Source organism: Schistocerca nitens, chromosome 8 (assembly GCF_023898315.1).
Source record: "Schistocerca nitens isolate TAMUIC-IGC-003100 chromosome 8, iqSchNite1.1, whole genome shotgun sequence".
NCBI lineage: Eukaryota > Metazoa > Arthropoda > Insecta > Orthoptera > Acrididae > Schistocerca > Schistocerca nitens.
Genome location: NC_064621.1, coordinates 547,025,816 through 547,050,921, shown reverse-complemented (window position 1 = coordinate 547,050,921; position 25,106 = coordinate 547,025,816). Strand labels below are relative to the sequence as shown.

The 25,106-nt window shown below is 43.6% G+C and overlaps 1 protein-coding gene and 1 pseudogene across 1 annotated transcript in view; both read right to left on the bottom strand.

The window, feature by feature from the left end:
- Positions 1–25,106, bottom strand: part of LOC126199666 (small conductance calcium-activated potassium channel protein) — a 211,854-nt gene that overhangs the window by 8,852 nt on the left and 177,896 nt on the right. Inside the window, exon 7 of the mRNA XM_049936594.1 lies at positions 17,492–17,561. Within this exon, the coding sequence (XP_049792551.1) occupies positions 17,492–17,561 (70 nt within the window). The remainder of the gene's footprint in view (positions 1–17,491; positions 17,562–25,106) is intronic.
- On the bottom strand, positions 10,262–10,379 carry LOC126200086 (5S ribosomal RNA; annotated as a pseudogene).

The following is a 25,106-nucleotide window of genomic DNA, read 5'->3' as shown; positions in this document are numbered from 1 at the left end:
GTCGTAGGGTGAATATTGCCTCACATGTTCCAACATTTCTACGGAATCCAAACTGATCTTCCCCGAGGTTGGCTTCTACCAGTTTTTCCATTCATCTGTAAAGAATTCATGTTAGTAATTTGCATCTGTGGCTTATTAAACTGATAGTACGCTAATTTTCACATCTGTCAACACCTGCTTTCTTTGGGATTGGAATTATTATATTCTTCTTGAAGTCTGACGGAATTTTGCCCGTCTCATACATCTTGCTCACTAGATGGTAGAGTTTTGTTAGACCTGGCTCTCCCAAGGCTGTCAGTAGTTATAATGGAATGTTGTCTACTTTCGGGGCCTTGTTTCGACTTAGGTCTTTCAGTGCTCTGTCAAACTCTTCACGCAGTATCATATCCCCTATTTCATCTTCATCTACATTCTCTTCCATTTCTATAATATTGTCCTCAAGAACATCGCCCTTGTATAGACCCTCTATATACTCCTTCCACATTTCTGCTTTCCCTTCTTTGCTTATTACTGGATTTCCATCTGAGCTCTTGATATTCATGCAAGTCGTTCTCTTTTCTCCAAAGATCTCTTTAATTTTCCTGTAGGCAGTATCTATCTTACCCCTAGTGATATGCACTTCTACATCCTTAAATTTGTCCTTGCTTAGCCATTTTGCACTTCCTGTCGATCTCATTTTTGAGACGTTTGTATTCTTTTTTGACTGCTTCATTTAGTGCATTTTTGTATTTTCTTCTTTCATCAATTAAATTCAATATCTCTTCTGTTACCCAAGGACTTCTATTAGCCCTCATCTTTTAACTACTTGATCCTCTGCTACCTTCACTATTTCGTCTCTCAAAGCTACCCATTCTTCTTCTACTGCATTTCTTTCCCCCATTCTTGTCAATTGTTCCACAATGCTCTCCCCGAAGCTCTCTACAACCCCTGGTTCTTTCAGTTTATCCAGGTCCACCTCCTCAGTATACCACCTTCTTGTAGTTTCTTCAGTTTTAATCTACAGTTCATAACCAATAGATTGTGGTCAGAGTCCACATCTGCCCCGGGAAATGTCTTACAATTTAAAACCTGGTTCCTGAATCTCTGTCTTACCATTATATAATCTATCTGATACCTTCCAGTATCTCCAGGCTTTTTCCATGTAAACTACCTTCTTTCATGATTCTTGAACCAAGTGTTAGCTGTGATTAAGTTATGCTCTGTGCAAAATTCTACAAGGTGGCTTCCTCTTTCATTCCTTACTCCCATTCCATATTCACCTACTACTTTTCCTTCTCTTCCTTTTCCTACTATCAAATTCCAGTCCCTCATGACTATTAAATTTTCATCTCCCTTCACTATCTGAATAATTTATTTTATCTCATCATACATTTCTTCAATCTCTTCATCATCTGTGGAGCTAGTTGGCATATAATGTTCGGACATTAAGAATTACCTTGAAGAAAACGGTCTATTGACACACAGTCAGCATGGGTTTAGAAAACATCGTTCGTGTGAAACACAACTAGCTCTTTATTCACATGAAGTGGTGAGTGCTGTTGACAAGGGGTTTCAGATCAATTCCATATTTCTGGATTTCTGGAAGGATTTTGACACTTACCACACAAGCAGCTCGTAGTGATATTGCACACTTATGGAATATCGTCTCAGTTATGTGACTGGATTTGTGATTTTCTGTCAGAGAGGTCACAGTTCATAGTAACTGACGGAAAGTCTTCGAGTAAAACAGAAGTGATTTCTGGTGTTTGCCAAGGTAGTGTTATAGGCCCTATGCTGTTCCTTATCTATATAAACGATTTTGGAGTCAATCTGAGCAGCGATTTTCGTTTGTTTGCAAATGACGCTGCTGTTTATTGACTAATAAAGTCTTCAGAAGATCAAAAAAAATTGAAAAATGATTTAGAAAAGATGTCTGAATGGTGCTAAAATTGGCAGTTGATGCTAAATAACAAAAGGTGTGAGGTAATCCACATGAGTGCTAAAAGGAATTCGTTAAACTCTGTGTTGTGACTCGCCGATCATTCAAAGTGCCGCCGCGCAATTACGTGCGTCCTCTATGTGCGGCGCTGTCTGCCAGCCATGCAGCAGCTGCACCACCTAAGCGGCCAGCCGAGCAGCGGCCGCTAGACTGGGACTCAGTGCTCATTCGAATGCTAACGTGTACACATGTCTTGCTTGTCAACTTACTCTGTGACTTATATGTGTTGTGTCGTTCTGAAATATATGTGTTAACCTTGACGTTATAACAACTGGCGACGATGTAGTGGATTTTTCCTTTTCACCGTTGACCCAGAGGTTTCCATGGCTACTGTCGAGCTACTATTGCAAAATCTCCTTGAACAGCAAACGCTTCTAACAGCGGCGATTTGTGATTTCGTCGCGGCATCAAATGCGGGGCGTTTCTCGTCGTTGGCTATACCTCCTTTTCCTCCTTACGACGAGACGGCGGAAGACTGGTCTGATTATGAAAAACATCTTCGACAGCACTTCTTGGCATTTCATGCCATGGACGAACAACCATGTAAGTCTCTGTTCCTTTCCTGGATTTCACCTCAAATGTATCGGTTGTTGTCGCAATTGGTTCCTTTGAAGGATCCTGCGTCTTTGTCCTTTGCTGAAATGTGCTCACTTCTGTCTGTCTATTTTCAAAAGCAAACGCATGTGGTAGCCTCTCGTGTTGCCTTTTATCGTTGTCAAAAACAGCCACATCAATCCTATCGCGCTTGGGCTGCTGAACTTCACGGCCTCAGTCGAAAGTGTCAATTTGTTACTGACGTTCACAAAGAATCCTATGCCGAATCCATGGTACGGGATGCTATTATTCGGGTTCGATTCCCGGCGGGGTCAGGGATTTTCTCTGCCTCGTGATGACTGAGTGTTGTGTGATGTCCTTAGGTTAGTTAGGTTTAAGTAGTTCTAAGTTCTAGGGGACTGATGACCATAAATGTTAAGTCCCACCATAGTGCTCAGAGCCATTTTTTTTATGCTATTAGCCGTTCGGCGCCCGACAAAGAAGTTCAGCAACGTGCCCTTCAGTTGGCAAATCTGACTCTAGATGAAGTTCTCTCCATTGCGCAGTCTTTTGAAATTTCTCGTGCCGCTGGGGCGCAAATAGAGGCGTGGAGCGATGTCGGGGAAATACAACCTCTGCACTCTTGACGACGTGTGCGGCTTGTCCCCGCTGGCCGACGTGGCCGCAGTGCGCTCCCATGCGCAGCCTCGGCCTAACCGTAAACACCCCATTAAGAAACTGCAGCAAAACCCCCAGCAACTTCCTTCATGTCCGCAGTGTTTTACGAAAGATTCACGCGAGGATTGTCCCCAACATTGGGCTGTGTGTCACAATTGCAAAAAGAAAGGTCATGTGTCTTCCGTTTGCAAATCCAACCGCATACATGATGTTCATGAACATGACGCTGATTCTGATTCTGTGTTGTCTGTCAATTGCACTTCTTCCCTTTCAGGGAAGTTATTCCTCACTGTTCAAATCCTTGGTTGAGATGTTCGCATGCAGGTGGATACCGGTTCTGCTGCCACTATAATTAATTCTCAGACTTATCTTCAGTTGGGTTCTCCACTCCTGTCACCTGTCACTTGGCAATTACGGACATACAATAAACAGAAGATTTATCTCTTGGGACAGTTTAATGCTGAGGTATCTTACAAATCCATCGTTTGCACTGTTCCCATATTTGTAGTCGACGAGAGTAACGCAGAGAATGTTTTTGGTTTCGATGCCTTTCATGTTTTTGGGTTCTCCATAGATGACTCTGTCAATATCGTCTCTGATGCTATTCCTTATGCCCAATTGTATTCCTTGTCGACGACATTTTCGTCCCTTTTTTCTCCTGGGTTAGGCCATGCAAACGATTTTGAAGCTCATATCATGCTCAAACCCACTGCTCGGCCTAAGTTTTTTCGGGCTCGGCCCATTCCTGTGGCCCTTCGTGATCGGGTAAAACGGGAGCTGGATCGTCTCACTACTTCCGGGGTCTTGCTTCCTGTCACTTCCAGTGAGTGGTCCTCTCCTGTCGTTGTCGTTGCTAAGCCAAATGGTGATATTCGTCTCTGTGGCGATTTCAAAGCCACTGTAAATGCTCAATGCCTCATCGACACTTACCCTATGCCCCGCCCTGAAGAACTGTTCACTAAACTTGCTGGAGGCCAGTATTTTTCTAAAATTGACCTGTCAGAAGCTTATCATCAACTTCCTCTCGACGCTGCTTCCCGGCAGTTTCTGGTCCTTAACACGCCTTTCGGCCTCTATCAATACCAATGATTGCCATTCGGGGTTGCTAGCGCCCCTGCTCTCTTTCAGCGATTCTTGGGACAATTATTGCTCCCTGTCCCTGGGTGTATCAATTACATGGACGACATTGTTGTCACTGGCTCCACCACTGAAGAACATCTTCAAAATCTCCGCACACTTTTTCGTGTCTTACAGACTGCCGGTCTTAAGTGTAATCTTCAGAAATCACAATTTATTCAGGCATCTATCACGTACTTGGGGTTTCAACTCTCTCGGGAGGGTATTCGTCCGCTTCAGCAAACTGTCGCGGCAATCGATGCCCTTCCTCGCCCTACATCTGTTAAGGAACTGCAGGCCTTCTCAGGAAAAATAGCATACTATCACAAGTTTTTACTGTCTGCGGCTTTGGTGGCTCAGCCGTTGCATCGCCTGTTGCATAAAAACGTGCCTTTTCACTGGTCCGCGTCATGCGATGCGGCTTTCCAGAAACTGAAGACTATGCTGAAACAGGCCCCGTGCCTGGCTACTTATTGACCTGGCCAACATCTTGTTCTTGCCACAGACGCCTCTCAATACGGGGTCGGTGCAGTCCTTGCGCACCGTTTTTCTGGCGGTTCGGAACAACACATTGCTTATGCCACCAAAACACTCACGGATGCCCAACAAAAGTATTCTCAAATTGAAAAAGAAGTTTTGGCCATTATTTATGCTCTTCATAAGTTTGGTGTTTTTCTGTATGGCTCAAAATTTCATCTTGTTACGGATCACAAACCACTTGTTTCCTTGTTTCATCCATCAACGTCACTTCCCGACAAGGCTGCACACTGCCTCCAGCGTTGGGCTCTTTACTTGTCTCGTTTCAATTATGAGATTCATTTCCGGCCAAAGGCTCAACATGCCAATGCTGATGCTCTGTCTCGCCTTCCAATGGGTCCTGATCTAGCATTCGATAGGGACGAACTTTTGTGTTTCCACCTGGATGTTGCCGAGCAGCGGGTTGTGGACGGGTTCCCCATCACTGGGTACAGGCTGGCGGCTGCTAGGGGTTCTGACCCTACCCTCTCCCGGGTTTTACGCTGTATTCAGAAGGGTTGGCCAGATTGCCCGTCCGCTAAGACTTCTGATCCGTTGCAGAACTACTACGCTTTGCGCTACCGCCTCACGGCTAGGGATGGTGTTATCCTCCTTTCCACTGACAATGCTTCGCCGCGTGTTGTGATACCCGCGTCTTTGCATGCTTCGGTCTTGCACCTCCTTCACCAAGGGCACTGGGGTGTGTCTTGCACAAAATCTCTGGCGCGTCGTCGTGTGTACTGGCCTGGCATTGACTCTGAAATAGCACACATGGTCGCCTCCTGTGGCCCTTGTGCGTCACAGGCCGCTGCCCCGAAGTCATCTTTGTCACTGTGGCTTTTGCCTGAGAAGCCCTGGGAGTGCATTCATGCTGACTTTGCAGGACCCTTTTTAGGTACTTATTGGCTCCTTGTAATTGACGCCTACTCTAACTTTCCTTTCATTGTTCTTTGCACGTCGCCTACCACTGCGGCAACCACAAGTGCTCTCACCCGCATTTTTTCTTTGGAAGGCCTCCCCTCTACTCTTGTTACTGATAATGGTCTGCAATTTGCCTCTTCCGAATCGGATTTTTGTGCTCGTCACAGCGTTCAGCATGTCACGGCCCCGCCGTTCCATCTACAATCAAACGGTGAGGCTGAACAACTGGTCCGCACATTTAAGGCTCAGATGCGGAAACTTCTGACTTCTTCTGCTGCTGATGAGGCGCTTCTCCAGTTCCTGGCGTCTTACCGTTTCACCCCCATGGGCGACCACAGCCCGGCTGAGCTCTTACATGGCCGACAGCCCCGCACGCTACTTCATCTTCTGCGGCCTTCCACCTCACGGCCGCGGGTGCCTTCACTTGGCCGGTTCACTGCCGACGACCTCGTCTGGGTACGGGGATATGGCAGGCCGCCAAAATGGAGCCAGGGCTGCATCTTACGACACCATGGCCGACGCCTGTATGAAATCCAGACGGACACGGGTGTTGCAGTGCGTCATTCGGACCAGCTTCGGCCTCGTGTGCCGACAACGCCTGTTCTGAATGCCGCTACACCACCTTCGGCTGTACCTGACGCTCGGGATCTTGGCATCTCTCAATACTCACAACGCAGCCCTCTCACCATCATCGCGATGCCAGCACAAGAACAGACGCCACCAGGAGACGTGCCCATGCAGGAACCTGATGACCATCCTCTGTCAGAGCCAATCTACTCACCTCCTCCTCCAACAGACGCAGACACATCGCCCATGTCTTCTGTTATATCAACTGGACTTGCCACAACGGGCAGATTGGTGCATGGGGCCCCAGCAGATTCAACCCCTATGTCTCCTGTCATCTCGACCCGTTATCATCGGGGACACTTCCGTCCGTACGGGAAGCCTCCTCCTCGAGACTTTACGGCGAGTCAAACAATGCCTATGGATGTTAGCCATCTCCAGGACACCTCCATCAGGACCAGTGCAACAATTTAAAAGGGGGGAAAAGTGTTGTGACTTGCCGATCATTCAAAGCGCTGCCACACAATTATGCGTGTCCTCTACGTGCGGCGCTGTCTGCCAGCCATGCAGCAGCTGCGCCACCTAAGCGGCCAGCCGAGCAGCGGCCGCTAGACTGGGACTCAGTGCTCATTCGAATGCTAACGTGTACACATGTCTTGCTTGTCAACTTACTCTGTGACTTATATGTGTTAACCTTGACATTATAACACTTTGGTTACACGATAAATCAGTCTAATCTAAAAGCTTTAAATTCAGCTAAATACCTAGGTATTACAATTATGAACAACTTAAATTGGAAGGAACACATAGAAAATGTTGTGGGGAAGGGTCACCAAAGACTGCGTTTTAGTGGCAGGACAATTAGTAAATGTAACAGACCTACTAAGGAGACTGTCTACACTATGCTTGTCCATCCTCTTTTAGAATACTGCTGTGCAGTGTGGGATCCTTACCAGATAGGACTAATGGAGTACATCAGAGAAGTTCAAAGAAAGGCAGCACGTTTTGCATTATTGTGAAATATGGGAGAGAGTGTCACAGAAATGATACAGGATTTGGGCTGGAAATCATTAAAAGAAAGGCGTTTTTTGTTGCAACGGAATATTCTCACAAAATTCCAATCACCAACTTTCTCCTCCGAATGCAAAAATATTTTGTTGACACCGACCTACATAGGGAGGAACGATAACCACGATAAAATAAGGGAAATCAGAGCGCACTATATGAGATTGGAATAATAGAGAATTGTGAAGGTGGTTTGATGGAACCCTCTGCCAGGCATTTGAATGTGATTTGCAGAGTACCCATGTAGATGTAGATAAACTTGTACTTCTATGGTAGGCATGGGCTTCGTGTCTATCTTGGCTACTATAATGCATTCACTATGCTGTTCATAGTAGCTTACCTGTGCTCCTGTTCTTTTTTATTCATTATTAAACCTACTCCTGAATTGCCCCTATTTGATGTTGTATTTATAATCCTGTATTCAACTAACCACAAGTCTTCTTCCTCCTGCCACTGAACTTCACTAATTCCCACTATATGTAACTTTAACCTATCCATTTTCCTTTTTAAATTTTCTGATGACCTGCTTGACAAAGGGATCTAACATTCCATGCTCCAATCTGTAGAACACCAGTTTTGTTTCTCCTGATAATGACTTCCTCATGAGTAGTCACTGCCCAAAGATCCGAATGGGGGACTATTTTACCTCCAGAATATTTTACCCAAGAGGATGCCATCATCATGTAACCATACAGTAAAGCTGCATGACCTTGGGAAAAATTACAGCTGTAGTTTTCCCTTGCTCTCAGCCATTCACAGTACCAGCACAGCAAGGCCGTTTTGGTTGATGTCAAAAGGCAAGATCAGTCAATCATCCAGACTGTTGCTCCTGCAACTACTGAAAAGGCTGCTGCCTCTCTTCAACAAACACACATTTGTCTGGCCTCTCAACAGACACCCCTCTGTTGTGGTTGCAGCTACAATACGGCTATCTGCATAGCTGAGAGGCATGCAAGCCTCCCCAACAATGGCAAGTTCCATGGTTTGAGGGGGGGGGGGGGGTGGCAACTATGGTTACAAGAGTTAATAAATCAGTCAAGTCAAGTTGGCTAGGAGAGTATTGCTGCAAGTTATAGCATAAACAGTTCTGAGCATCTCAGTTAAAAAAGTGAATGACATCGATTAGTTCCAGTAAGATGGATGTAGAGAGATTATGGGCAAAGTTCAAGCATAGTGTAAATTGTGTCCTGGAGAGTTACGTGTTTAGTAAGTGGATGGAAGAGACCCGTCTTGGTTTAATAATGAAATTCACAAGATTCTGAGGAAGCAGGGGCTGTTGCACTTTCAGTTCAAAAGAAAATGCACAAACGACAACAAGCAAAGGTTAGTAGAGATTTGTGCACCTGTGAATAGATCTATGTGTGGAGACTACAACAGCTACCACCATATACCGTAGCAAAAGATCTGACAGAGACTTCCATTCAGTCCCTTGTTGATCAGTCTGATGTGGCAGTTGAAGATAGCAGAACGAATGCCAAAGTTTCAAATTCCATGTTCAAGAAAATATTCACACAGGAGAATTGTACAAACATATGTTTATTTGACCATTGGACAGACTCCCATATGGATGAAGTAGTAATAAGCATTCCTGATGTAGGGAAAAAACTGAAAGATTTGTTCAGTTTGCTGCAGAATCCTTGAAAATATTCTCAGTTTGAATATGATAATTTTCTTTTGAGACTGAGAAGCTTATGGACACTAATCAGAAAGCATTGCTAATGCAAAACTCACCTTGCACTTTTCTCACATGATACTCTGCGAAATATGGATGAAGGGCAACAGGCAGATTCCATATTTATAAATTTCCAGAAAACATTTGACACAGCAGCCCACTGAAGGCTGTTAAAGAAGGTACGAGCATATGAAATAAGTTCACAGATATTTGAGTGGCTCAAAGACTTCTTGAGCAATAGAATCCAGTAATAGAACACTCAACAGCAAGTGTTCACCAGAGGCAAGGTTATCATCAGGAGTGCCGCAGGGAAGTGTGACAGGACTGCTGTTTTTCTCCGTATACATCAATGATTTGGTGGATGGGGTGGCAGCAACCTGCAGTTGTTTGTTGATGATGCTGCGGTGTGTGCTAAGGTGTTGAAGTTGAGTGACTGTAGGAAGATACAAGATGACTTAGACAAAATTTCTAGTTGGTGTGATCAATGGCAGCTAGCTCTAAATGTGGGGGAATGTTAATGCAGATGAGTAGGAAAAACAAATTTGTAAAGTTTGGATGCAGCATTTGTAGTATACTGCTTGACACAGTCATGCCATTTAAATATCTGGGCATAAGGTTGAAAACTGATATGAAATGGTATGAGCATGTGAGGGCTGTGGTAGGGAAGGTAACTTTACTGGGAGAATTTTAGGAAAGTGTGGTTCACTTGTAAAGGAGATGGCATAGAGCATACTGGTGCAACCTAATACTGCAGAAGTGTTTAAGATCGTTCCAATTGGACTGAAAGAGGACATCAAAGCAATTCAGAGGTGGGCTGCTAGATTTGTCACCAGTACATTCAAACAAGATGTAAGTGTTACAGAGATGCTTTGAGAACTCAATTGGGAATCCCTAGACGGAAGGAGGGAGGAACTGGAATTTGAAGCTGACTGCCAAATGATACTACTGCCACCAGCATACATTGAAGATAAGATATGAGAAATTAGGGCTCATACTGAGGCATATAAAAACTAAAACTCCTCCCAAACAGGCCATGAAGGCCCAACAGTACCGACCAGCTGCCGTGTCATCCTCAGCCCACAGGCATCACTAATACGGAGGGGCATGTTGTTAGCACATCACTCTCCCAGCTGTACATCAGTTTCCGAGACTGGAGCCACTACTTCTTAATCAAATAGATCCTCAGTTTGCATCACAAGGGCTGAGTGCACCCCGCTTGCCAACAGCGCTCGGCAGACCAGATGGTCACCCATCCAACTGCTAGCCCTGCCCGACAGCCCTTACCTTTGGTGATCTGATGGGAACCAGTGTTACCACTGCAGCAAGGCTGTTGGCACTGAGGTACATAGACAGTCATTTTTCCCTTGCTCTATTTGCACATGGAACTATTATTGGTACAGGGTAACCTCCACTACACACTGTATGATGGGTCATGGAGTATCAATGCAGATGTAGAAGTGCAACTTTTGTGATATGTAACCAAATTACTTGGAAACTGCCTTTCCTGGTGGCTGCAGACCCATCAGTAGCAAACATTTTTGTACCCGATGCATACTCTGCATTTGGCTTTTCTATTCAACATTTTGTGCTTTCTGTTCAACCTTCAGTGCTATGTCAAGCAGGAGTCATCATCAGCTGTCTATTTACATTATTGTTTGAGGTTAGACAAGGTTCCGAACTTTCATGCATACATAGTGTTGAAACCTTCAGCAGCATCATACTTCTTTAAAGCACTCTGATCCAGGGAAACTAGATCTGCACAGATCAGAACAGCAACAAGTGGTTTTCCCTCCATCTCTTGTAGCCAATGGGCCTCCCATTTCATGGTGGTACAAAATCTTCATGGCTCCCTACACTTGTTTGGTAATTTTAATTCTACAGTTAAGGCACAAGCAGAAATAGGGCCATTCTGCACCATGTCTTGACTAAATATTTTCTAAATTTTCTGGGTGTCAACTTTTTTCAAAAAACTGATCTCATGGAAGCTTATTTTAAGCTTCCATTAGATGGTGGGTCCAGGAAAATTTTAGTATTGAATATCCCCTCTTTGGCATCTATCAGTACAACACATTACCAATTGGAGTCATTAGAGTGCTGGCCATTTTTCAAAAAATTTTGGAACAGATCATTACAGGCATCCACCACTGCATAAACTATCCAGATGAAATTTTGATAATGGGGCATATTAACTAAGAACATTTATGAACGTGTGTATCTTTTCATGGCACTTATAAACAAAGACCTTGAGTGTAATTTTTCAAAATGTTCTTTTCTTCCCGTCTTCTGTACCTTGGCTACATTTGCAGTGAAGACAGCCTTCAGACCACACAAGATTAGGTTGCAGCATTATGCAAAATGCCCTTCCCCTGGTCAGTAGAAGACTTCCAAGTGTTTTTAGGCAAGGTTAACTATTATTCCCAGTTTATCATATACGTGGTTTCTGTTGTCTACCTGTTGAATCATTTTTGCAAAATGTGGTTCTTTTTCAGTGGTAGGACACTCATCAGAAGAAATTTCAAAACTTGAAATCATGCCTTCAGTCTGTGCACTGTTTACAGATGTATTAGCCCCATTTATTACTAACACCAGCTATGGATGCCTCACTGCATGACATTGAGGCCATCCTGTCTCACAACCTTGCCAATGGTACTGAAAAACTATAGCATTTGTGTCCAAAACATTAAAGTAGGCCCATGGACATTACTCACAAATTGAAAAAAATAGGCTGTCTGTTGTTTTCATTCTGAAATAATTTCATATTTTCTTTTTTGTATGGCCATAAATTCCATTTAATTATGAATCATAAGCCATTATTATCAGTAATTGAGCCCTCAACTAAGCTCCCAGAGTGTGCTACCAATCACCAGCATCAGTGCTCTATACAATACTGTCTGTCCACAATACTCGAATATGGATGTCTAGTGCTGACTTCCCATAGACCTGAACCTGGACCCGGACCAGACTTTGACAGTCAGGGAACAGTCTGTTTCTAGATGGACACTCAAGCAAAGGAATACTTGGAAGACTTTCCAACCATTTTGGAGATGCTACAGCAGCATTAATGCATGATCAACTTCTCCTGCAGGTCTTCCAACATGTCTGCATTGTATGTCCCACCAAGTTGTCAGCCACAGCTCCATCAGGCCTCTAGTACTTCTTCAGCTAAGGTGTCAACTGCCACTAGCACAGGAAGATAACAACTGCTGGCAGCTGAAAGCATCCTGCAGTAGTGAATGTTGCAGTTGGTCCACTGCTATGTCTATTGGCCACACATGGACGATGATGTCACATGGGTCGTTTGTTGTCTGTCACTGTACAGCCTGCCAAGGACGTTTGTCAGTCACCCCCATCCTGTCCCCCCCTCCAAAGTCTTATTCTCAGTAGCCAGCAACTATTCATCCATAGACATTTCCCCAGCTCCTTCCTTGGAAAAAATGTGGTGGACTCCTTTCTTCATTTTCCTCCTGTCATCGCGTTGCAGCAGATGATAACATTAGCAAAACAGTGGGAGGGGGGGTGGGGGCGGGGCTTCAAAAAAAGTTTTTGCCATTGTAGAAGCACCTCACACCTTGGTTACTGACAACAGATCTCAGGTCACACTGTCTGAGTTCATGCAGCAACATTAAAATTTATGACACTACCATTCGTCCAGCTTTTAATGACATAGCAGAACATACCACTTGCACTTTTTGAACAGAAATGGTAAAGAGCTGTAGGATCAACTAAATCTGACTCAGTTCTCAATAACTTTTTAGCTTCGTAAGGTCAGTGCTCATAGTCTGGTAGAATTATTGCATGGGATTCTCAACAGACAATACTGAATATTTTCTTCTTGCCACCTGAGCAAGCTGAATTAGAAGTGGATCTCATGTTGGATTTGACAGTCCATTGCAACACAACAGGACTACCAGATGGTTATGGCACCATCTATGCATGGAGTGCTGTCCAGTTGGTTGCAAGGCCCCAGCTAGATGTGTCCTCTGTCTGTAGGGCTATCACAGCAACAACGGCCTTCATACTGGGACCTCTTATCAGTTGGAGGAACTGCCACATCTGCTTGTACCAGGATAGGTGCAGTCTGCTTCCAAAGTTTCCACACCAGCTCTGGAGCCTCTAGCTCCAGTTTCACCACCATTAACTGGGGTCCAGATCATCACCCCTTATCACAGGGGCTCCCTCAAGCAACTGGCTGCTGCCACTTCACTGTCCTCCCATGCATCAGACTGGCCAGCTTCTGCTCTCTGTGGAGATGTGAGAATGGAGAGATCTTGCACTCCCACCAGATGTATCAATGGAAGACGTCACATTACACAGCTCTACAAAATAAATTTTTTTTTTCGTTGCCAGGGAAGTTTGAACGAAAATGGGATATTGTTATGATACTCATTCCGAGTATATTTGTACTTTTTCCAAATTGGCTCTGGTTTTTGAGATATAGGTTATTTGTGGAAATGAGAGTTTCATGTGGATAATATCGACTGCAGGGTCCATATATGGTGTAATGTATTTGCTACCTGTTTTTTAATTAGTGATATTGTACTATCTTTATTAAACAATTGTGCTCAGGGAGTGCATCTGTGTGGTTGAGGATTACATCATGCAAACATCACAATGTCAGCATGTGTTCAGTCCTGTTGTGCGGTGCGTGTGTTGAAGATATTGAGGGTTGTGCAGATTTGAATTCGGCGGTACTTGACATTCATTTGTTGGCCGAGGTAATCCCCGCAACAGCCGATAGGTAGCGTTCAGTGTAAACAAGAAAAATGGCGATGGTCGAAAGTCACACACATGTGCAGTGCAGCTTCAAGGAGATAGAACCTTTTCATCGTGACGTAGCAAATAAGAGGTGAGTATTCATTTCACACAAAACAATTAATGATGTTTGTTGGATGTGATTGACATGCAAATACAAGAAAGTTCTGCATAATAAGTAGTATTTGTGCAATTTTGTTTTAGGAAAACATGAGTTCTTCACGCCGTCTTTGCGTGAACCATCCAGATGAGTTCCGCTACTTTTGTGGTGAATACGTTCTTCAAAAGAACAGGAAGAATATCACTCCTTTTGTGAAGGAAGCGTATCTGGCATATTTCGGAATTAAACTTGGAGAACAAGACAAGGCGTGGGCACCCCATAAAGTTTGTAAATGCTGTGTGGAGTGCTTACGGCAGTGGACAAAACGAAAAAGGAAAAGCTTAAACTTCGGAGTGCCTATGGTATGGCGAGAGCAGAAGAACCATACAGATGATTGCTATTTTTGCATTGTTAATGTGAAAGGTTTTAATAGGTTCAAAAAACGAAAGTGGGAATATCCCGATTTGGAGTCAGCAAGAAGACCGGTGGTGCACAGCAACGATGTTCCTGTACCAACCTTCACAACATTACCCACGCTAACATCATCAGATGACGATGTGCACGGCGAGGAATGTACAAGTAGTGGTTCGGAATATGAAGGACGTGAGACACAACCCCAGCAGTTCGACCAGAAGGAGCTCAGTGACTTGATACGAGAACTCAATCTTTCAAAGCAAGCATCAGAACTCTTAGCATCCAGGCTTAAGGAAAAGAACTGTCTTCATCCAAGTGTTAAAATAACAGCTTACCAGACGAGAGAAGAAAACCTTCTTCCATACTTCAACCAAGAAGAGGTTATAGTGTATTGCAGCAATATACCTGGACTTTTACTTGAATTGCGGCTGCCGGAATATAGACCAGAGGACTGGCGTCTCTTCATAGACAGTTCCACTAGAAGTTTAAAATGTGTTCTCCTACACAATGGCAATCGTTACGCATCTATTCCAATTGCCCACTCAACAAAACTTTGTGAAGCATATGCTAACATCAAGATGGTTCTGCAGAAAATTCAGTATATGCAGCACCAGTGGCTGATTTGTGTTGATTTGAAAATGGTGAACTTCTTGCTTGGACAACAAAGTGGATACACAAAGCACCCATGTTTTATCTGCATGTGGGATAGTAGGGCAAAGCACGAACATTGGAAGCAGAAAACATGGCCTCCAAGGGAACATATGGCTGTTGGTGAAGCAAACATCATTAATGAACCTCTGGTTAGTAGGGACAAGATTGTTCTTCCACCATTACATATTAAGTTAGGACTAATGAAGCAATTCACCAAAGCTTTAGACAGAAATGGTAATTGCTTCACATACATCTGCAATACGTTCCCTGGACTCAGTAGTGAAAAACTTAAGGCAGGAATATTTGATGGTCCTCAAATTCGCAGGCTCATCAATGATACCAATTTTACAAGTGTCATGACTGTCACTGAAGCATCGGCCTGGAACAGTTTTGTCGCTGTTGTAAAATGTTTTTTGGGCAATCATAAAGTTCCCAATTACGAGGAACTGGTCAAAAACATGCTCACTAACTTTCAAAACTTAGGAGCTAACATGAGCATAAAATTGCACTTCCTTCACAGCCACTTGGATCGATTTCCTCGTAATCTAGGTGACTTCAGTGAGGAACAAGGAGAGCGGTTCCATCAAGATATGAAAGGAATAGAGGAAAGATATAAAGGAAGATGGGACAGGCATATGATGGCAGATTATTGCTGGAATCTGCAACGTGACTGTTCTGAAGAGACCTATAAAAGGAAAGCGTGCAGGAAAATGATATACTTATAGAGAAACTTTTCAATTATGTTTTATACATGGAAAAATGCCTATCAGGTTTTCATAGAAGCTATTTATAAAGATTATTTTCTTTTTTCATTGTAGTTTGTAGCGCTTGAGTTCAGTATTAGCAATTTTTTCTAATTTTTTGAATAAATCATGCATTATCTCAAAAACTAGAGCCAAACTGCATAAATGGTTGCTATATTCGTCCTCAGCACCACTAACCCATCCTAAAGCCACTCAAATATCCTTGGCAAGAAAATGAGTGTTGACCAGTGTTATCAACAAGTGTAATTACATTTACAGCCAACGAGGGCACTGCCAGCAAGGAAGGAACAGCATCCACAGTTGATCAAGCATGTGAAATCTGCTAGCTGGCCAATTTAAGACTAAGCACTGCCAGCAAGGAAAACCAGCAACCCCCAGCTGATCGAGCATGTGAGACCTGGTAACTGGCCAATTTAAGACTAAGTGGCCTTCAGCTCACTCTCATTTTCTGTGAGTCAGCAGATACCACATTCAAGTACAACTGATGCTTCCCTAGATGATGCCATTATATTTATTGACTGCTGGATAATGAAATGCACAACTCTGTCATACAAGCTGAATACATTTATGTGTGAGACTTCTACAGTGAAGTTACACTTCAGCATCCTGAGACTGGAATTATTTTCCAGCCAACTGAACTAACCAACTATTGCAGAAGTTTCCACCACTGTGTATCAATATCACCGTACCTGTGTTACTATATGGCCACTGCCCTTTATTTGCTTTAACTTGCATGCATAGTAAAATAGTTGTGCAAAACATTACTTTTTTCTTTTTGGCTCCGAACAATTACTTTATTTTACTGTGAACTTTTCTTTCACACTGCAGTATACCTGTGCCAGTAAAGTAACTGTTGGCTTAGAAGAAAGAGTCACAAAGGAACTACTGATCAGAATTTACTGTGAAGAGGTGAAATGTTTAGTACTGCCTAATAGACATATAATGCAAGTATATCCACTCATTAGCTTCTGTAACTATTGATTCCTTCCTTGTGGAGGAATCAGGGATAATTTTGGGATGATTAGAAAGGAAAGGCAGCTCATTGCTGAAGAGAACTGGCTTGAAATTCTGTCTCATATTTTTTTAAATATGTCTTTATTGTTTTATAATTTATCAGAATATTGAGACTCTGGGATGTAAATTCTGCAAATTCTAATCCTTGTATTGAACAGATCTTCCCTTTGCCCGTATATGGACAGCTAATAATCATCCATGTAAATTTACACAAATGCTTTCTTTGATGTATTAGATGAAAAGAGGATGCACTGTGCATTTTTTTTTTTTTTTTTGGTTGAAGTAATTGTGATTTTCCTAATATACACAAGTGCATATCAGGTAATTTAGGAGTTTCCTGATAGTTATCAGTATGATCTGATTAACTCTACTCATAATTTGTACTTAATATACTTTACAGAAGTAGCCTGCTGTGTCTGCTTCTGCCTGTTAATGTACAACTTGACTTACTCCACATCTATGAAGTCTCTCTTTCATGATGGGATTGATGAAACATGATGTGCAGATGAATGAATGAATGATTTTTTTGGAAATGAAAATTCTTGGAATACACACTAGTGCTTCCCAGCAGAAGGGGCAACTGGAAGAAAATATGACATGACTGTTTACACTTTTTAATGCTCTCCAGCTTCAATTCTAGTTTTACATTAGACTTTCAGCAGACTACTTCTGTGCATTCAATTTACTTGCACAGACTGATTTATTTTCCTTTAAGAGTTATCTAAGACAACCAATAAAATAATTGTTTCTACCTTTGCCATATCAGTTATCGTGTTGGCATTATCCATGAGTTTTCGTTGGTCCATCTTCACTTTTCTCAAGCTGTAAAGGAAGTAGATTGAGTTTTAAATAATTTGCTCACTTATAAACAAAAATACATACTTAGAGTCTATCTCTTTTGAAGATTGCTAATCAATATTTTAATGGCAGTGAAATCAGATTGAAATGTAGCAAGATGGAGTGCCTGATTTGCTATAACCCACTCCTAAAATAAACACTTTTTTCTCCTTTTCTACTCAGTTTTACAGATAATACATAATCATGCACATGTGAAACCTAAAAATTCTTATCCAAGCTGTATATTTCAGAACTTTATTATTGACAAAAGTTTTATTGAAAGAAATATAAAAAATTTATAATTCATGATAACAAAGTACACTTCTCAATTCAAACCCTTAATAGTGGATTTACAATTACACAGAGATGATAAAAATCATGGGATATCTGCTAATATCATTTCAGACCTCCTTTTGCATAACATATGCAGGAACACAATATGACATGGACTCAACAAGTTGCTGGAAGTCACCTGTAGAAATAGTGAGCCATGCTGCCTATATAGCCATACATAATTGCGAAAGAGCTGCCGGTGCATGAACTGACCTCATGATTATGTCTCATTAATGTTCCATGGGATTCATGTCAGGAGATCTGGGTGGCTAAATCATTTGCTCGAACTGTCCATAATGTTCTTCAAACAAATCACAAAAAATTGTCACCTGGTGACACGGTGCATTGTCATCCATAACAATGGAGTCCATGAATGGCTGCAAATGGATTTCAAGTAGCTGAATGTAACCATCTCCAGTCAATGATTGGTTCAGTTGGACCAGAGGGCCCAGTTAATTCCTTGTAAACACAGTCCATACCATTTTGGAGCCACCACAGTGGTGACCCAGAATCAGTTTTCATTGGTGAATTATTAGTTCTGTTTCAGAATTATTAGTTTTGTTTCATGTATTATTGTTACTCATTATCAACCAATGGAAAATGTATCGCCTACTGTGTAGTACTTTGGACCCTGCTTTTCATCCATACGTATTGAAATTTGACTGTGAAGCACAGCCAACATCGACAGTGTAAGTATCAGTTTCACCTGATTTTGTATCTACAAGTCACACTGGCTTCATGCAATGAACCTAAGCTCGTATGTGCCACAATAGCTGGACCCATATACTGCAGCTGCATTACAAATGGCAGTGTATGGCGGCTACCACATCCCATATACCACTCCAGATCACAGCTTATGCCAGTTGAAACAGGAATTCATACCACAAGCTTTTGTCTTTATCCATCTACCACATCCCTCGGCATCTTTCCCACAACAGATGAAGGACAGTTATTCCAGATTTATGTGGCAAGGTACTGTTCAGTCTTCCGATCTACGGCTTCATCCTTCTATGGCCATGGTCATTCTATCTGCACAGGCAGGTTTTCATCTGCACCTGCTGTGTAGTGCAAGCCTTTTGGCAAGCCTTGCCCCCCACTCCCCTTGCTACCCCCCACTCCTCCCTATGGTGACGTTGTGTAACACATCACATTTTCGTCCCACTTCATATGGTGCCATCAATCAAGATTCTTCACTATTTATGAGGAAGATACCAGTGCAGCCACCTACCTCACAGATCTTATCAGTGACCTACTACTGGGCCTGCCAGCAGAGCTCAAATATGCTACAACAAATGGAAGAATCATCAAATGTCTATCTAGGCAAAAAATCATCTTTACAGATGTGGAGGCACCTGCGGGCGCAGGTGGGACCTGAAGTCATGCCTGATGTTGTCATTCTGGATATTGTGCTCATCAAGCATCCACTTGAACTCCAGCTGCACTTCCTCTCTCACTCCATCCTTCGAAGAGCTAGCTTCGGATGGCAGACCAGGCCTACAGAATTATCAGACACAAGCAACTACTCCATACTGCTCTGCTCTGGCGAATGAGAAAGTTGGTAGCAGTGGCTCCACTCCCTTATTCTGATGATGCACTCATCTGATAGAGGTTGCACAAGACCTGACTTGCCATAGCAAAGTAGCGTGCAGCCACCTAGTGGCCAGCACCACATACACTGCCATCTTCAGATTTCTTAACACCAATGAGTCCTGCCGACTTGCTATCTGGATGAGCAATCAACCACAGTGTAGCACAACAAATGGTGCAAGTGACAACTGACTCACTCCCCACCCAGAGTAATCATGCTGCTGGTTCCATAGTTGCTGTCGTGCCTGCATTTACCCAAACTTACGCATTAGCTGGTCTAGGTGCCATGGCTCACAACACTCCTATTCAGTCCACAATTACTGAATATGGCAACCACAACTTGCGGATGCCTCTTACATCTAAGACCACTACAATAACCTGAACTTCCTTGTGGGTATGGGAGAGGATGCCAGCATCCTCTTGTGCTCCCACTCAGTTAATTCCTGCAGAACTTGGTCTCTGTGCAGCTAACAACTAGCACATTAATGTTCACAGAACAGTGGAACTCTGGCACCAGCTCTCACTGCAGATGCAGTTCATTTGGACATTTCACATCATGGATGTCGATGGTCCAGACCTTGGTATTGATTTTCTAAAAAACTTTGGTCTCTCTCCAGACTTGCTGATGGCATCCCTGATTTACCATGCAACAGGCATCCACATCCCAGGCTTCTACAACCCTTCTAATGCTACATCTCCCTTGAGACTTGATAAGATTCTCCTAGCTCTATCTGAGGGTGAAACACTGATGGTTCGCCCCTGACACTTTGTTTGAGATCACTAATCGATGTGCTGAGATCAATGCCATGCACAAAGAAAATGCTAAGCTCACAAACTTTATCAATGACACATCAGAGAAGCTGGCACATGCTCAACACAGACTCAGCTGCCTCACTGGTTTGTGGCTGACACATATCACCCTCACTTCCTCCACAACCATGATGGCCCCGGCAGGGCCTTTGCCTGCACAAGCTAAGGTCAGTGACATCGCTCTTTCAAATGTTTTGCCTACTTGCACCAACTCTTTGCAAGGTCGTAATTGTGTTCTTTGCTTGCATACTTTGTGCTATCAATAACGGTACTTGTCACAGGATAACAATGATGAAAGAATCTCCTGTGCATTACAAAACACAATGCCTCAACCCCAAAAAATGATGTCATGCTAAAGCAGTTATTCATGAACTGAATAACTGAAAGGTGCGGGAATTGTACGCCCTTCAGACAGTAACTGCTCTGCTCCCATTCACCTTGTGCCTAAGGATGGTTCGTTTTGGTTGTGTGACGACTATTGGAAACTTAACCCACGTACTATTATGGTCAACTGTCCCATCACCTACATTCAGGACTTCACGCAACTGCGAGTATTTAGCATTTTTTAATGTCACAAAGCTTACCATCAGATTCCTATGTTCAAAGATGATGTCCCCAAAACAGCTATCATGCACTGTTCGGATGCCTTAGAGCCCGAAAAATGTGGCTCAGACTTGGCAAAGATTTACTGATTCTGATATATTTAACCTATCTTGTTGCTATGGCTGTCTCAACAACATTCTTATCTATTGCATCTCCACCAAGGAGCTTGAGCAACATTTAACACATGTCCTTAAAGCACTCATTGATCACAGTGTGGAGACAGATACCCCTTCACTGTGGAGGGAATCTGTCCAACTTTGGACCTTGTTGCATTAATTAATGACCTGCCATTACCAGAGACCATTCTATGATGATTTCTCAGTATGCTAAATTTTATCTGGCACCTGCTGGACACCTTGGTGGGCAAGAACACTTCTGGGATATGGAAGGTACAGTGGTCAGATGAAATGCTTCAAGTGTCAATCCACATAAGACTGCACTTTTGAACACTGTCACACTTGTGCACCCACTACTGGACATTCACATCTTCCATCTCTGTCACAGCTGACGTGAGTGACACTTCGATCGGCACAGTTCTACAACAGCTTGTTGGTGATACAACACAAACCCTCTATTTTTCTTGAAGTAACTCACTGCTTCTCAATGCAAATGGTCAGCTTTCAACTGTGAGTAACTCATGGTTAATAAAGCCATACAATACTTCCACAACTACTTTGAAAAGCATGAAGTTATGATTTTTACTGATCATAAACCACTTACTTGCATTATTCATAACCCCACACAAGACCCCCCTCCATGGAGATTCTGCCACATGGACTTGATTAGCCAGTATACCAATGACATCTGGTACATCAGAGGGGCAGACAACATGGCTGTGGATTACCTGTTGTGAGTGAACTGCCATCTCTTCTCCATTAGACGTGGATGAACTGGCTCATATCCAAGCAGATGACGCAAAACTTCAAAATCTTCAACATGATCTTAACTCGGCATGACCATGGTTTCCTGCTGCCTTCCTGTTTCCTCAAGCAACCTCTGCCCCTTAGTTCTGACTCCATTGGATAGTTTGCTTGGCTACACATGATCTACCACACCCAAACATCAAGGCTCCAACCCACCTTATTATAGAACCTTTTGTTTGGCTCAGAATGCCTTCAACACATGCATGTTGACATCATGGAACCCATTCCCTCATCTGTAGGGTTCAGATATATCCTTTTGGCCATTGATCAGGTAACCAGATGGGTTGACACTGTACCTCTTTTGGACATCAAGGCTAATTGTCACACATGCCTTTGTTTCTGTATGGATTTCGTGGTTTAGATGTTCCTCTTCCATCACTACTGACCTGGGATGCCACTTTGATTCTCTGCTCTTCACCAAATTGTGTGTCTTGGATTGGATTGGATTGGATTGATTTGGGAGAAGAGACTAAACAGTGAGGTCATCGGTCTCATTGGATTAGGGAAGGATGTGGAAGGAAGTCAGCCAAGTCCTGTCAAAGGAACTATCCCGGCATTTGCCTGAAGCAATTCAAGGAAATCATGGAAAACCTAAATCATGATGGCCGGATGAAGGACTGAAACGTCATCCTCCCGAATGCGAGTCCAGTGCGCTAACCACTGCGCCACCTCGCTCGGTATGTGTCTTGCACAGTGTCAATAACTTCCTTACAATTGTGCACCACCTGCAGAGCAATGAACAAGTTGAATGTTCACACCGTACACTTAAAGCAATTCATATGCCACAGTGACCCTTGGTCAGAGGTCCTGGTCTTACTTGGCATCCACGCAGCTCACAAAATTGACTTGAATGCCTCCTTCACTGATAACCTCTATGGTGAGCCTCTACTGCTGTCTGCAGAGTTCACTGAGAACACCAAACTCCCATCTCTGGATGTGCTTTCTGCTCTAGTTGAGCACACCTGCTCGCACATCGCTACTATATACATGCTGGCCCCACATCCTCACACCCTGCCATGGGTGCTCATACATAGCGATCTGGCAAACTACAAGTCTGTCATGCTATGCAGTAACAGTCCAGGTGGCCCTTCAACCTCCATATTCTGATCTGCATAGGGTACACAGGCATGCTAATAACACAGCGGACATCCTTCTCAATTGAAGTCATCAAACAGTTTCTATTAACCAGGTTGGATCACAGATTTGATTCAGGAGCACACAGACGACATGGTTCTTGCTGCAAGCAATGACGATTCAATCCAAGCTTCTATCCCTCCCAGTGCACAACACAACACAAGTGCTGTGTGTGAAGGTTCTCCGGCAGAGATAATCAGGCTTCATGATTCTCCTGTGTCCTCACAGACCCCGTCTGTCAGTGCAGTTGTCTTCACAGTCGACATCTACAATTTCTGTGACACGGATCTCTCTATCCAGCTCTGCTACAGCATGATCTTTGTCTTAGCTGTGCCATTTGGTCTCACGATGACCAGTCTTCTACCTACATTACCCACATTTACTCCTTTCAGGTTCTGGACACCACTGATGAAGACAATGCCACAGCTGCTCTCAACAAGGAGGGCAGCCTGTTCATCACTGTCCCTCTACTTCTACCTCAGCATGGACAAGCATGCTTGCTAGAGGTCCTTCTCTCCCTTGCAGGTTGATGCTTATGCCTCCCTGATTGGCTACAGGACTGCTAGCTGGCATTCACATCTTCAACTTCAACTAGTCTCTGAGAAATGGTCCAGCCATGTCTCCCTTAGGGACTGGACATGAAACAGCTGACCAAACAACCTTGCATAACAGTTCCTTCAATGTAGCCCAAGCATCTGACTCCTCTACACATCTTCCCATCAAACAAACTACTCCTACGATGAGTTATGATCTTTGACTTCAGTCTGTGCTGTTGAGTATTCAATTTTGCACGTATGTCAGTTTACATGGTGTGTGTGTGTGTGTGTGTGTGTGTGTGTGTGTGTGTGTGTGTGTTTGTGTGTACATACATACATACATATATCTAAAAACAATGATGATGTAACTTACCAAACGAAAGCGCTGGCATGTTGATAGACACACAAACAAACACAAACATACACACAAAATTCAAGCTTTCGCAACCAACGGAAAGAGGGAAGGAGAGGGAAAGACGAAAGGATGTGGGTTTTAAGGGAGAGGGTAAGGAGTCATTCCAATCCTGGGAGCGGAAAGACTTCCCTTAGGGGGAAAAAAGGACAGGTATACACTCACACACACACACACACACACACACACACACACACACACACACACACACATATCCATCCGCACATACACAGACACAAGCAGACATTTGCAAAGGCAAAGAGTTTAGGCAGAGATGTCAGTCGAGGCAGAAGTACAGAGGCAAAGATGTTGTTGAATGACAGGTGAGGTATGAGCGGTGGCAACTTGAAATTAGCGGAGGTTGAGGCCTGGTGGGTAATGGGAAGAGAGGATATACTGAAGGGCAAGTTCCCATCTCCGGAGTTCTGACAGGTTGGTGTTAGTGGGAAGTATCCAGATAACCCGGACGGTGTAACACTGTGCCAAGATATGCTGGCCGTGCACCAAGGCATGTTTAGCCACAGGGTGATCCTCATTACCAACAAACACTGTCTGCCTGTGTCCATTCATGTGAATGGACAGTTTGTTGCTGGTCATTTCCACATAGAAAGCTTCACAGTGTAGGCAGGTCAGTTGGTAAATCACGTGGGTGCTTTCACACGTGGCTCTGCCTTTGATCGTGTACACCTTCCGGGTTACAGGACTGGCATAGGTGGTGGTGGGAGGGTGCATGGGACAGGTTTTACACCGGGGGCAGTTACAAGGGTAGGAGCCAGAGGGTAGGGAAGGTGGTTTGGGGATTTCATAGGGATGAACCAAGAGGTTATGAAGGTTAGGTGGACAGCGGAAAGACACTCTTGGTGGAGTGGGGAGGATTTAATGAAGGATGGATCTAATTTCAGGGCAGGATTTGAGGAAGTCGTATCCCTGCTGGAGAGCCAGATTCAGTCTGATCCCGTCCCGGAAAGTATCCTGTCACAAGTGGGGCCCTTTTGGGGTTCTTCTGTGGGAGGTTCTGGGTTTGAGGGGATGAGGAAGTGGCTCTGGTAATTGTCTTCTGTACCAGGTCGGGAGGGTAGTTGCGGGATGCAAAAGCTGTTTTCAGGTTGCTGGTGTAATGGTTCAGGGATTCCGGACTGGAGCAGATTCGTTTGCCACAAAGACCTAGGCTGTAGGAAAGGGACCGTTTGAT